General features: G+C 49.2%; 3 protein-coding genes across 3 annotated transcripts; 2 read left to right on the forward strand and 1 right to left on the reverse strand.

Moving 5' to 3' along the window:
- Positions 1 to 1475: 1475 nt before the first annotated feature.
- BO80DRAFT_461276 (uncharacterized protein) lies at positions 1476 to 2195 on the reverse strand (the record flags this gene model as incomplete). The annotated part of the gene is made up of 1 exon (XM_025722439.1): positions 1476 to 2195. The coding sequence occupies one exon, from the start codon at positions 2193 to 2195 to the stop codon at positions 1476 to 1478; it is 720 nt and encodes a 239-aa protein (XP_025579744.1).
- Positions 2196 to 2815: 620 nt separating this feature from the next.
- On the forward strand, positions 2816 to 3461 carry BO80DRAFT_136331 (uncharacterized protein). The gene is made up of 3 exons (XM_025713638.1): positions 2816 to 3080; positions 3128 to 3185; positions 3241 to 3461. The coding sequence occupies exons 1-3, from the start codon at positions 3037 to 3039 to the stop codon at positions 3451 to 3453; spliced, it is 315 nt and encodes a 104-aa protein (XP_025579745.1). The 5' UTR covers positions 2816 to 3036; the 3' UTR covers positions 3454 to 3461.
- A 648-nt stretch (positions 3462 to 4109) lies between these two features.
- On the forward strand, positions 4110 to 10952 carry BO80DRAFT_499067 (uncharacterized protein; the record flags this gene model as incomplete). Its single annotated transcript, XM_025724165.1, has 7 exons — positions 4110 to 4323; positions 4547 to 4620; positions 4689 to 5065; positions 5135 to 5230; positions 5298 to 5416; positions 6228 to 6256; positions 6315 to 10952. 7 exons carry the CDS (start codon positions 4110 to 4112, stop codon positions 10920 to 10922), a joined length of 5517 nt encoding a protein of 1838 aa, XP_025579746.1. The 3' UTR covers positions 10923 to 10952.
- Between the last annotated feature and the right edge of the window lie 2488 nt (positions 10953 to 13440).

Genomic DNA, 13440 nt, shown 5'->3' on the forward strand with positions numbered 1-13440 from the left:
ATTCGGCACTAATTGTAGTAAGTATCCAGCATGATGCATAATACCCCCCCCCCCCCCCCTCGGTTAAATAATCAAGGGTTGGTTGAGTTGGGCATGAAGATGCATTTAGCCGTTCGATGAATGAGAAAACGTCCGTCGATATGGAGTATCGCTAATTCAGATGATCGGCAGAAATCTCCGTCTTGTGTTGTATAATATCCCGTATATGTACCCCGCTGGTGGTATATTTCGCTCGTCGACACGGTCCAGAATATCCACTTCGGGGGGGAACCCCTGGGCAAATATTGCGGTAGTCCACATATCTCAGCCAAACGTTGATATTCTCCGCAGTGCTGTGCAGCCAGGTATGACTTATCAATCCCTCTAGCGAGCTGTACCTCCCCTATCGGAATAACTGATACCATTACCATAAAAGACCCTTGTAAAAGCCGTCAATAGATTTCCCGCATCTGAAACTATCCACAACAAGGCGTACATCCTCGGTCGAATTTCATGATGGTAGATTCGAACATGGCAGGCTTGTACGCACGGAGGTAGACCGATATAACGTAGGTACCAGGATTGTTTCGGTAGAGAGGTTGTTGCTGGGGGAGAGAACGAGGGAAAGAAAAGGATAGGTCTCCGCCGGAGATCATGCTCCGTATAGGAACCTAGTGGGATGGTGCTGACTGAGATATGAGGGTATGGCTGGTTAGGGCTTTTGAGCTGGCTGTCGGCCACCGATCAGGGTTCTGAAGTATTTTTGGTATATATGTATGCTTTTCTTGGATGGGGGGTTGAACGATGAGGTGGGAACGGAGGAGGGTAGGGTTTATGTGGAACATAAAAGGCGTGGGAGGAATGTCTACTTGAATAGCCGATGTGAATTGGGAAGGGGAAACAGCACTACCTGTCCAGATGGATGAAGCGACAGCTTCACTATTCACAGTGCATGATTACCTAGAGGGGGCATTGAATTGCAGGCATTAATTTGCTTATTGGGGCGATGTTGACTACTACCATATCCAACAATAATAATGCATCTGCTTTGATTCCATGCCTCTGAAACCATTATCACCGTCCAAGCTGATCCCACATTGACTTTTTTAGCTGCAAGAACTTAGTTTACCAATTGCGGGGCTTCGAAAATCAGCATAGAGTCCAGTGGGGTGCCATATGAAGAATCAACACAAGGTCTTGAAAAGTTGAGCACGTGCTTAGATACGAGATACTCCGTATAGCTGTGTCTATTTCATTAGCTAAGATCTCCATCCAGGGATAGCTTCCCCACTCGCCAAGGTTATCTGCATGTGCGGGTCGTGGCCAAGAGTGTAAGAACGGAGAGGAATGAATAGGGTTTAGGATCCGCATCTATGCAGCTATATACTAAACATCTCAATGGTACATTGCAGGTGCAGCCATCTATGAAACATAACCATCTACTACTTACACTATAAGCAATCCTAGGCGAAGTCCCCCAACATCATAGAATCATCTTACTCCAAAACCCCACTCCCCTCACACCTCGGCAACGGATACCCATCCCCCAAACACGTGGTCACAACCCCCTTCACCCACGCCAACGTCCCTGCCGAATAACTATAACTCGCACTCTCAAACGAATCCGCCTGATAATACTCAAACTGACCATTGCCCGGCTCCCCCGTGAACACATACCCCCGCTTCCGGTGGGTCAACGGGTTACTCACAATCGCACCCCACTTATTGGCCGGGATCGTCATGGTGACCGTGCCGGTCAACGTGCTGGTCACGGTGTGCGTGTACGTCAGACTGTAACTGGTGGAGAGGAAATCCTTGACGAGGGTGAGGTCGGCGGATTCGCCGATGGCGATGCTGTCGGCGAGCATTTGGCCGGCCGCGATGGCGATGGTGGCGTCGGCTTGGTTGGCGTGGGTGACGGTGGACATGGCGATGTCCCAGCCGAGGAAGCTGAGGGAGGGGAGCTCGATGATGAGTTCGGTGGAACTGCTGCGTTTGGTGTGGTTGGAGGGGGTGGTGGTGGTGTTGATGAGAGGGGGATAGGTGGTGTTGGGGGGGAGGAAGGAGACGTTGGGGAGGTAGGCGGCAATGTCGGCTTTCTTGATGGTGGTGGTGGTGTTGTTGTCGAGGATGAGGATTGCCTCGTCTGGGCCACAGAGGGTATTGGCTGCGGAGGAGAGGGTTGTGAAGAGGAGGGGGAGAAGTGGGAGCTTCATGATGGTGAATTGGGTAGTCAATATGGAGAAAGCTAGTGGTGTTTGGGGTTGAGGAAATTACTCCCGAGACACAAAGATAGGTTTATATATCCATGTAGCTGCATCACTATTCTGTTGAATACACTGTCAGCGAAGACCGCCAAGACATGTAACTATAGCCAAGACATGAACGGAGTGATAGGGACGTTGGTATCTCGGGAGTCTCCGAAAAATAGCCGAAGAAACCCAAGACAGATCGGCCGGATTGAGTAGTCGACACGATCCGCTGCCCCGCCACAACCCTAAAGCGGGCCACAATCCCAGCCACGGATCGACCCGTTGGCCAGTCAGCCTCGGGGCTGAACCCACCGTTGCATTCCTCCAAACCTTAATAGATGATTTGTCTCCCGCCTGTTCCTTTGTTCAGGGGCGCATTGGCATGCGAGCAGAATATCCAAGGATCGACTGGCTTGGCGGAGGATGAGACAACCACGCCGCTAGATCTACATCTCGGCCGTTGCGCAGATGACGGAAGCTGAGACCTGATCTATCAGGAAACCGGAATCAAGGTTACACTGGAGCACAGGCTGTGCGACGTTTCATCAGGCCGTTGGGATCAGCCTGGTTGGTCTTGGAGAACTCAAAAATGACATCGTTGTTGGATCAGCTGATGGTGGTTAAAATTAATGCGGAGTATTTTCGGAGACACGGCGTGGCAGGATGTGGTGATGGTCGTGAAGATGGCTGAAGCTGTATAGAGATGGACGAAGTAGTGTCGGGGCAGGAGTCCTGACAACAGAATCATTTAAAAGGGCCGTCCTGTCAATCCCTTGACTAGCCTCACCAGCAAGTCAGAACCACAATGAAGCAATTGGCAGCTTTTCTCATCACAGCCTTGGCTACCGGGTACACATAACCTTCCTCTTCCCAGCATCATCACTAACATCGTTCAGCACCCTGGCCGATCTCCATTACACTGGACTCTGCTATGATTCACCGGGTAGTGGTGTGGTAAGTCAAGCTATTCTCGCTGTATCTCACTCATCTTAACCGGAATCATGTATAGAAAGTCTTCAACAAGGCGGCCACCGAAACAGCCTGCACATATTACAAAAACCGCAACACAGGCAGCAAACAATGGGATCAGTGTCCGGACTGCACCCTACTCAACGACCAGAGTCTCCTGTACTATTGCAAGTCCGAGGGTCAACATATTGGAGGCGACGAACTCAACTATTACTGCGGTCTGGCCGGCGCCGACGGGAGTCTCGCCTGGTGAAGTGGGATGCTTTTGAGATTTAATTCATGTGATAGTTAAGACAAGCAAACAGGGATACAGAGTAGTAATGTACAAGAACAAGAGTGATTTCTCCACTTTCCCGCTGTCAACTGTAACAAGGACCATTAAGAGAAAGAATAGGAGTCATCGGAGTCCTCCGTCGCCGCAGATCCAACCCTCGACGGGAACGTCCCCACCACTGCATCTCCTTGAACACCTTTTCAGGCAAACCCGAATCCTTCGGCCGGGATGCCACTAATCTCAAGCTCTCCGCCGAAGTTCTGCCATGCCAAGCGCGAATTGATGAATCCTGATTGACCGACCCAGACTGCGATTGCTCCTGCAGATCAGGCACAAATGGCCAATTCGCAGGCACAAAATTCATCTCGACCGATCTATATCTCTCATTGGGCATCCATCAAAAAAATCCAGTATCAAGCTAACGAACTAGACCCTAGGACCTAATCCCTAGCTTGTTCCAGTATCCCGATGCTCGGGATTAAGGCGACTCCCCCCGACGATGGTATTTATTATTCGTTCTCCCTACTCCGTTCCTCTCTTTCTTTTGATGGGGGAAATCGGGAGAAAAGCTTGTTTAGTTGTTTGTGCTTTTTCTTTCGTTTGTGGTTCTGCTGGTGGAATATGATCGATCTGATATGAGCGCCACCAGCACTGCAGCCCCCACGGAAAGTGGTACGGGCGTCATCGCACCCCCAACCGGGGTACTCCCGGATTTGACCGATCCAGCCAAGCATTACTATCTGGCGAATCTGGTGGTGGTCATTGTGGGTGTCACGGTCAGTACGTTATGTTTGTTGGTGAGGATATACACCCGGATGGTGATTGTGCGGAGATGGTACCTGGATGATGGTAAGTTTTGCAAGTTTTTTGATGCCTAGCACAGGCTGACAGAGGTGGTAATGGGATTAGCCGTCATTGTGATTTCATGGGTCAGTATGCAGCACACTCGACCGCAGGCCGATCTAATCAATTCGGACAGATTTTTGCAGCTGTCACTCAATCAATACTCTTATGTGAATACCTGCCTCATCACATCATCAAGCCATCCCACTAATCTAGCAACCTCATCCAGATGGATACTCCCACGCCGGCCTCGGCGTCCACGAATGGAACCTCGAACTCCCCGAATACCACAAAACCCTCCAAGTACCCCCCTCCCTCCCTCCCCCCTCCACTACCAAGTACCCTCACTAACACGCTTCAAAAATGAATAGATCCTCCTCGCCGGCGCCCTAACCTACATCCCCGCCCTCGGGTTCTCCAAAATCTCCCTAATAATCCTCTACTACCGGCTCTCCGACATGCAACGCAAATGGCGTCTCACCCTATGGTCCATCACCGCCTTCGTGATCACCTACATGCTCGTCCTGGAATGCTGTTTCCTATTCAGCTGCCGTCCCATCGCCAAAGCATGGCATCCGGCCCTCGAGGGAACATGTCTCAGTCGCGCTCCGATTTTCTTGGCCGGCGTGGTGGCGAGTATCTTTACGGATGTGGTGCTTATGGGCATGCCGTTGCCGATTGTGGCGAAATTGAAAATGGCGTCGAGGAAGAGGGTCGGGTTGGCGGGTATGTTTGGGTTGGGGGGGTTGTATGTATTCCTTTCCTTTTATTCCTGAGGGTTGAGGGAGGGGGGGAGGTTGGCTGATAGTGGGAATAGATCACTCGTGACGAGTATTCTCCGTCTCTCGGCAACGATACCCATGTTGATGCAGGATGATGAGACGTATTTGTTGGGGAAGATGGTGTTGTGGATGTATGTCCATCCATTCCATCCCCCCTCATTTATCTCATCTATACATGACCACTAACATATTCTCCAGCAACGTCGAAGCAAGTCTCGTCATCGTCACAGCCTGCATTCCGTGTTTCCGACAAGTAATCCGGTTCCATACCTCCGGGTCATGGAGCGATAGTGGAGGCCAGGTGGGGCGAATGTCAAGTACGTATAATCTTCGCAGTGCGCAGCCCAGACAGGAGGGTTTCACGAATTTGAGTAATGATGTGGAGATGGATCGGCATGGTTCTGCTGGGCAGGAGCCGGAGGAGGCCAGAATATAAGGATTACGGATACAAGTATACATGTGTATAGTACCATAATGGGTCCTGGTGGTCAGCATTCTATTAATGTCGAAAAGTATAATAGTTGAACCCTGGCGATATTTCTTGGTACCACGAAATCAGAAGCGTCCAGACTCTTTACTTCTCTGTCGACATGTCTGGGCCCTGTTCAACTTTCTTGTTGTGATATGATGGTAGAAGTTAGTTATGGTGTGTCTGGACGTCATCTTCCTTTGTACCAGCTTAACGCATCGGAGTCTTTGTCGTTGACGTGAGGTACACTCAATGTGCGCAATCAACTGGCAAAGGTAGAACCGGCTAGCCAGTCATGTGGCTGGGCGGCATCTGAAACCAAGCGAACAGTCGGCTTCATCATCCACTCGAGGCCGGGATTAGAAAGCGCCTAATTTCGCCAATGGCATGGCTCCATTTGCGCTATAGTTTAGGTAACTTTTAGTCTTAATGGCTATGCCTCTTCTTATTGCTCGAAACCGCACCTCTTGCTGCAGTCAAGGGTGCCAGTTGTCCATTGCCTGCAGCCATGGCCTACCCCTCTTTTTCAGCCTCATGCTCGAGCTGTGCACGTCCACCCCCAACATGGTGTCATGCGAGGTTAGACGTGTGGTAAGCCCCAGCAACCATACGGAGTACTAGCTACGATATTCACTAAAGAAACTTGGTAAAACCCCTAGGAGGTGTCCGCAGTGACTTGCTCGTCATGGTGAGTTTCACCAGCACGCTGTCACAGCTATCCGTGCATTGACCTCTATCCTGAGAAGTTGGACCAACCACCCCGTCAACGACCATCTCTAAGAGCAAGTTCCTTATTCCGCCGGATTACGAGCTCAACCACCAGCGACACTGAGATTGGGGATCTCAAGGAGGATTTCTGGGGACCCTTTGGCCTGAGCCTTCTTCACGAACCTGCCGAGCCGCGAATAGACTTCATTTTTGTTCACGGTCTCGGAGGCGGGTCAAGGAAAACATGGAGCAAGACGCCCAATAGGAGTCACTACTGGCCCAAAGAATGGCTTCCAAGAGAGCCCTCCTTCGAGCATGTTCGGATCCATTCCTTCGGGTACAATGCAAACTGGCGCGAGCGAGGCACCAGTATCCTCACCATCCATGATTTCGGCCAGGCCTTGCTAGGCGATATTCACACCTCACCTTTGTTGGGTCAAAATGCCAATCAGACACCAATCGTTTTAGTAGGTCATAGTATGGGAGGCCTGGTCATAAAGAAAGCCCTCCTCCTGGCGAAAACCAATCCCACCTACAGCCACATCGCGACGCGGATTCACAGTCTGTTCTTTCTGGCAACTCCACACAGAGGAGCTGACATGGCAAAATTGCTAAGCACCCTGTTGTCACTGGTCCGGGGTAAAGGGTCGAAGCCGTATGTCGAGAGTCTGTTTCCATATTCGGAGGTCATCCAGACGATCAACGACCAGTTCCGTCACAGCTATGAAGGCATCCAACTGTGGTCTTTCTTCGAGACACAGCCAACAATCCTTGGGCTGGTCGTGGACAAGTGGTCGACAATCTTGGAACTTCCAGGCGAGCAGATCAGCCACTTGGACGCTGACCATTCCAACGTTTGCAAATTCGACGATCCGACGGACAGTAACTATTGTCGACTTAGAGATGCATTTGCGACAGCTGTAAGATCTATTAATGCCTCCCGGCTCGCCATTCAAAATTACTCTGCAATCCAGGATCAGGAAGACCAGATGGGGGTTATATCGCGCTTTTTGGGAATTGTGGAAAGCCCAGAGATCGACTACGAGAATAATATCGGGCATCGCACGGAAGGTTCTTGTTCATGGCTGACGGACAAGGACTTGTTTCTACGGTGGCTGGAGGGGAAGCAGTCCCCTAGATGCTACTGGCTCCGTGGAGAACCGGCGTCGGGCAAGTCTACAATTGCCGCATACGTCATCCAGTACCTTGAGGCATCAGGCAAAGAGTGTGCCTACTTCTTCTTCAAAGATGGTAGCGCAGGAAAGTCTCAGATAGCCAGCCTTCTATGTTCGTTGGCCTATCAAATGGCAGTAACGAACCAAGAGATCCGGGAAAGGTTGATTGAACTATGTGAAAGCAATGTCGTGTTTGACCGCAAGGATGAGCGTTCAATTTGGCGAGCCATTTTCACTGCGAGAATCCTGCGAGCACGACTGTCAAGGCCTCAATATTGGGTGATTGATGCTATGGATGAGTGTGAAACGTGTTCTCCCCTCTTTTCATTTCTTGCGAGCGTGGAAGCAAGCTTTCCGCTACGGGTCTTCTTTACCAGTCGCCCTTCTCTAAGTATAGAACGCCTCATCTCAAGTGGAAGACTCACAGTGACGGATGATATCACACGAGATGACTCCTTGGGCGATATCAAACTCTTTGTTGAAGCCCAGTCAATCCACTTCTTGACTGAGAGTGAGCATGAACGTGATGAGTTGATTAAAGAGATTATTGAGAGATCCAATGGTAACTTCCTTTGGACACAACTCGTGGTCAACAAAATCTTGGATGCAGTCACTGCAGAACAGGTCTCTGACATCCTAGTCTCCAGTCCAGACGAAATAAACGAACTGTATGCATCGATTCTCCGGAAGGTCATGTCCACTCCCGAGACAGGAGAAATTGCTCGCGGGATATTGCGATGGACACTCTGTGCCTTTCGTCCTCTTCATGTTGATGAGTTACAGGAGGCTCTTAAACTAGATATTGGCAAGACGCTCAACCAGCTTGGAAAGACGATAGGAAGTATTTGCGGTAACTTGATCACTGTCGATGCTAAGTCACGCGTCATGGTAGCACATCAGACAGTCCGGGAATATCTCTATCGACAGGGCGACAACGCGCAGTTTTCTATTATGGAGACAAGGGACCATGCAAAGATATTTGGAGTATGTTTGGCTTATCTGTCTAGTCAAGGACTCAAGTCACCGCGTTCTCGTCGTGCCCGACCATCCCCCTCTAGCAGCGCAAAACAAACCCCGTTAGCAAGATATGCAGTTGTACATTTTTCCGATCACCTTGTGCGTTCTTCGCCCAGCAACCCGGCTCATTTGACGATCTTGAGCACATTATTAATGAAAAGTTCACTTGCGTGGATTGAACATGTTGCAATGACCCAGAATGTCGACCCACTGATTCAGGCTGCAAAGAATATATACCTGTTTTTAGAGCACCGAGCAGAATTTGAATGTCTTCTCGGAAACGAGGTGCAAGATGTCGCGACATGGGCAAATGATATTGTCCATTTGGTTGCCATGTTTGGTCACGCTCTGCTTTCTAGCCCTGGTGCCATATACTATCTCCTCCCTGCAGTTTGCCCAAAAATATCAGCTATTTCAAGAGCTTCCAGGGCCAGCCATCGACGCTTTCAGGTGATTGGGCTCTCTCGAGACCAGTGGGAGGATAGGCTATGTTGCATCGTAACTCCAGGTTCACGAACCCTTTCTGTTGCATGCCAAGGGGCAAAGCTCGCGCTAGGATTGTCTACCAGCAAGATATGTATCTACCAAGAGGCGACGTTCCAAGAGCAAGCCCAGCTTGACCACGGCGAACCTGTGCGCCGTCTAAGCTTTGCTTCCGTCGATACATTCTTGGCCTCAGCTGGTCGGAGAAAGATATGCTGCTGGAACACAATGACCGGAGAACAACTATGGTCTGTTCCGATGCAGAACGAGGCAATTGCATTGAGCTTTGGGGAAGATGACACCGTCTTATATGTCGCTACTAAAGCTAATACTGCCTTGCTTTTGGATGTCAAGAGTGGCGAAGAGTTTGACATGTTCGAATTCTGTGATTGGGAAGAAGAGGAAATTCGCGAGCATAGGTACCGACGGCCTCCTATATATGCGGACTTCTCCCCCGCCCAGGGCCTTCTCGGCCTTTCCTACCGACAGAGACCCGTCAGCTTCTGGGGTCTAGAAGGATATGAATATGAAGGCCAATTCCATCGATCTCGCTTGTTGTATCCGGAGCCGCTAATTGTCGCATTCGTCTTTAACCCGAACCCTGACATTCCGTTGGCCGCCGTTAGCTTTCAGGACGGTGTGACAATTGTTTTCGATCCTGTGAGCCTGACCATGCAGGCCACGGCAGATACAGATGCTTCGGTCCTCAGCGTCTCCCCAGATGGCACGATCCTGGCTGCGGGGACTGGCAATGGCATCATCAAGCTCTATGACTTTGAGACCCTGAGTTTTCTGAAGCAGGTATTTCTGCAGCAAGAGAATATTCGGGCCTTGGCTTTCAACAGCACTGGTACGAGACTTTTCGATGTCCGGGGTGATTATTGCAATGTATGGCAGCCATCGGCCCTTCTGCAGCGACCCTCTTTGGGCGATTCCGGTTTTGATATCAGCGAAACTGATCAAGATCCCACAATGGTGGAAGACGTTGCATGGCTTGATGACCTCGAGATCTCGGCTATGGCCGCCCATCATAAGGGTGAATATGTATTCTGTGGACGTGAGAACGGCCAGGTTGCCGTCTATCGAATCAAGACAGGGCAACCAACCCAGGAGCTTTTCATCCAGACACAGAATGTCGCAATCGACTTCCTGGCCTGGAATTCAGCTCAAAATGTTCTTGCTTGTATAGATAGAGGTCGACGGGTTACTGCCAGGAGGGTTGTTCAGCAACAACAAGGCCTCTTCGAGATTGAAGGCGTATCCCTGAACGAAGATGTGAAGTCAAGGCCACTACAACTTCTGATGAACTCTGACGGCAGCAAGCTACTAATTGCTATGACTGAGAGCCATGCAGTCTGGGACTTGCACAGTGGTCGTCTGGTCCAAGAGTATCCCTGCGATAAGACCAGTCCACCCGGGAAATGGGTGAGCGATCCGCAAGGGGAGCGTTTAATGCACATTCAGGAGCGCAGCGTGCACACCTTCAGCTGGACAACATTTGAGCGCTTATCGGTGTCTACGTACGAGATATCTGGTGCCAACAAAGATGGCTATACAATCTCTGAAGCTCTCTGTCCGCTGCACAGCCATGGCATACACATGATTTCTAAGTCCAATGCGACCCCTACTTTTCACACCCTAGCGTACAAACCCTGTCCATCTGAGACTGAATCCTCATCACATCATACAGCCTATGAAAGGTCTTTGGCAGACTACAAATACCTCTTGGGCGTCCACCGGGATCGACTCATCTTCCTGCAGCACAGTGGATGGGTCTGCTCAATCAGCCTTGAGACTGCTGCCACAGACAAATTTTACACAAGGCACTTCTTTGTGCCTCTCCCTTGGCACAGTGCTGTCGCAATCGCTCCTGTGACAATTACATCACAGGGAACTGTTATTATTTGTGTCCGACATGAGCTTGCTGTGTTTCATAACGGGTTGGATTATGAGGAGCAAGTTTCTTTATAGATTTGACATGTAATGCTTTGTGAACTGAGTACGCATCCGTTTCGGGTATTCTAGATAATTCTAATAGTTGCACTTTTGCCAGGGGTAAATCGTGATAAGACATTCTACGCGCAGTTGAAATATACACGAGATACTACCTCTACTGACAGTTGCCATAAGCTACTCGATGATGAAAAACCCTTAGTTTTCTCCTAACACCAATCAAAAAACCAACTCGCAATACACATTTCACCCTCCTTCAATAGAATCGTCTCTACTTGAGACGGTTCTGATACAGAACTTCTGAGTACATGTCAGCCCTGATTGTTACTCTATTAGCTTGATGATCCTAGCGGGGGTGTCGACCGACAGCCCCTTATTTTCCTCTTTGGGCTCAGGCTGGGATTTCAGTGACTCCTCGGGCATCCAAACCAGCGGCGACATGAGTCTAGGTACCTAGTACACGTTGGTCGATTGGTCTGATCAGCCTCAACAACTGAAACATGTTCACGTTATCAAGTTGCTCGACTCAATCACATCACTAAAATGATATGTCTGACATTCGCTATTCTTATTCCACCATACCTCAGTTTGGAATATGACAGGTACCAGCTGTAAGTTCAGCTCAACGCCCCAGTTTTCCCTGCTTCACTGCTTATCATCAGGGCATACCTTCAGCAATACTCGCCAGCATTATAGGGGGTACCTATTCATGGTGTCTCCAATCCATCATGCCTAGGGATAGGAATTGTACCGTATCCATTCCGTCTGGCACATGACATAAACTCCAGCGTCTGATTTAGTATCATAATATTGTATACCTCTCTGTATTTTAGAGTTCTTTGAATACAGTGTTCGATCTAGGTACTCGCCTACACTCTTGATGCCAGGTTCGTTTCTCCTTTGTCTAGCGCTCTAGCACAGAAGACCGTAAACTTATACTCCTTGCTATGATAGTGATCGCTTCGTCGACATATATGAGCGGGACAATTATTATGCTTGTCTTTGCACGAGCTGTTGCTTTTCTGATAGTGACAAACTATCCCGCTTTCTTAAACCCACACGCAGTCAAAGTATCAAGACACCTCTTCTCGGCAGTCAATAAACGGACTCCAGTGTTTGTCCACGATATGCATTAAGGTATATAATGAGTCACTTAGTGTCGCGAGGTTAGGATAAGTTTTCGATAGTCGGGCCTAGGGCAGCCTTCTCCCAAAGTTGACTTGTTCCCTCTGCGGATATGCAAGGCCGCTTTCTTCGGTATCGATCGTTTATGTGTTCGATGCCATCTCTGAGAGGGGCTATATGAGCTGGGACTTTGCATAGTGTGGTGTGTCTCAACCTCCGAATCGAGCTTTTTTGGCTTATAATCGGTCCAAAGCCTCCAGTCATATACTGATTTAGAGTGTACCCGGTTCGAGTAGGCTATGGTACCATGGACGCTGGGATATGGGACAGTGGCTCAGTTTTCCCGATCATGACAGATACAACGCGTCTTAGGAGTGTTTTCCTCTCCCACATGGTGAATCAATAGGGAACTTCGGTAGTCGGGCGATCGTGAGTGCCGTACTCGTTCGACTTCTTCCCGGCGCAATATCGATGACTGAATGTTTTTTTGGTGTATGTCGACAACAATCGCTTGGTTTAGGTTACTGTCCGGATTCGTCCTGGCTTGAAATGGGATTGATATCCACCATGCCGGGGGCGGTCATATCATGGTAATGACTGGGAAAAAGCGATCATGCGGGATGGTTAGAACAAATGGAGTGAGGATACAGTAGTTATGTGTATTGCCCTGATAGCCATGGCTGGCTGATGATCTTGCATCGGTGGATACCACGTTATAGGTTTTGAGATCGTCTGGCAGGATATAGATAGACAACCACGAATGAGTCATTCATCTACCAACCGTCACCAAAACCTTAGTCACTTCCCTTATCCCTGACCTTAATATCAGCTTATTTGTGAAGTTCATCAGCACCTGAGATCCAAAAAAGCTTCACTCTGCAATCGAGGCCTCACGAGTGAGTCAAGCGGAGACTTGCTTCACTACAATGCTAACATTGCATGTTTTGAAGATTCCATAAGATGCATGAGGTAGGACAGGTATACATCAATAATTATACCCCAATTCGTCAGGGATAGGCGCCAAGAATGTCGCATCCACGGCGGGTCTCTAATAACTTAATAACAAAGAGCGTTGGCGCATTGACCACCCCTTATACGGTCGAAGCTTCACGTCAATATAATTAGTTCGATAGACTATGGTTTGTGGATGTCATTGTGAAATATCTCATGTAGGTTTCTATTTTTCTAATTCGTGGAGACCTGTTCGACGACAGTCGCCTATCGATAGATGATTTTGGATAATCTCGCCCGAAGATCGGCACATTCGATAGGAAAGACAAAAATAGAAATCGACAAGTCACGAAGGAGAGGTGATTCTTGAAAAAAGGAAATATGAGTCAGATCAGCAAAGTCATCCCCGTGATAACCCTCTTATAGGATAACGATACACATCGCGGCGAACATCCGAATT

Source organism: Aspergillus ibericus (genome assembly GCF_003184845.1).
Source record: "Aspergillus ibericus CBS 121593 unplaced genomic scaffold BO80scaffold_3, whole genome shotgun sequence".
NCBI lineage: Eukaryota > Fungi > Ascomycota > Eurotiomycetes > Eurotiales > Aspergillaceae > Aspergillus > Aspergillus ibericus.

Excerpts from the sequence above, each read along its gene's own strand:
- BO80DRAFT_136331 (XM_025713638.1), top strand. The coding sequence starts at position 3,037 with ATGAAGCAATTGGCAGCTTTTCTCATCACAGCCTTGGCTACCGG. Across the intron at positions 3,081-3,127 it reads ATCACAGCCTTGGCTACCGG|CACCCTGGCCGATCTCCATT; the intron begins GTACACATAACC and ends AACATCGTTCAG. Across the intron at positions 3,186-3,240 it reads ATTCACCGGGTAGTGGTGTG|AAAGTCTTCAACAAGGCGGC; the intron begins GTAAGTCAAGCT and ends AATCATGTATAG.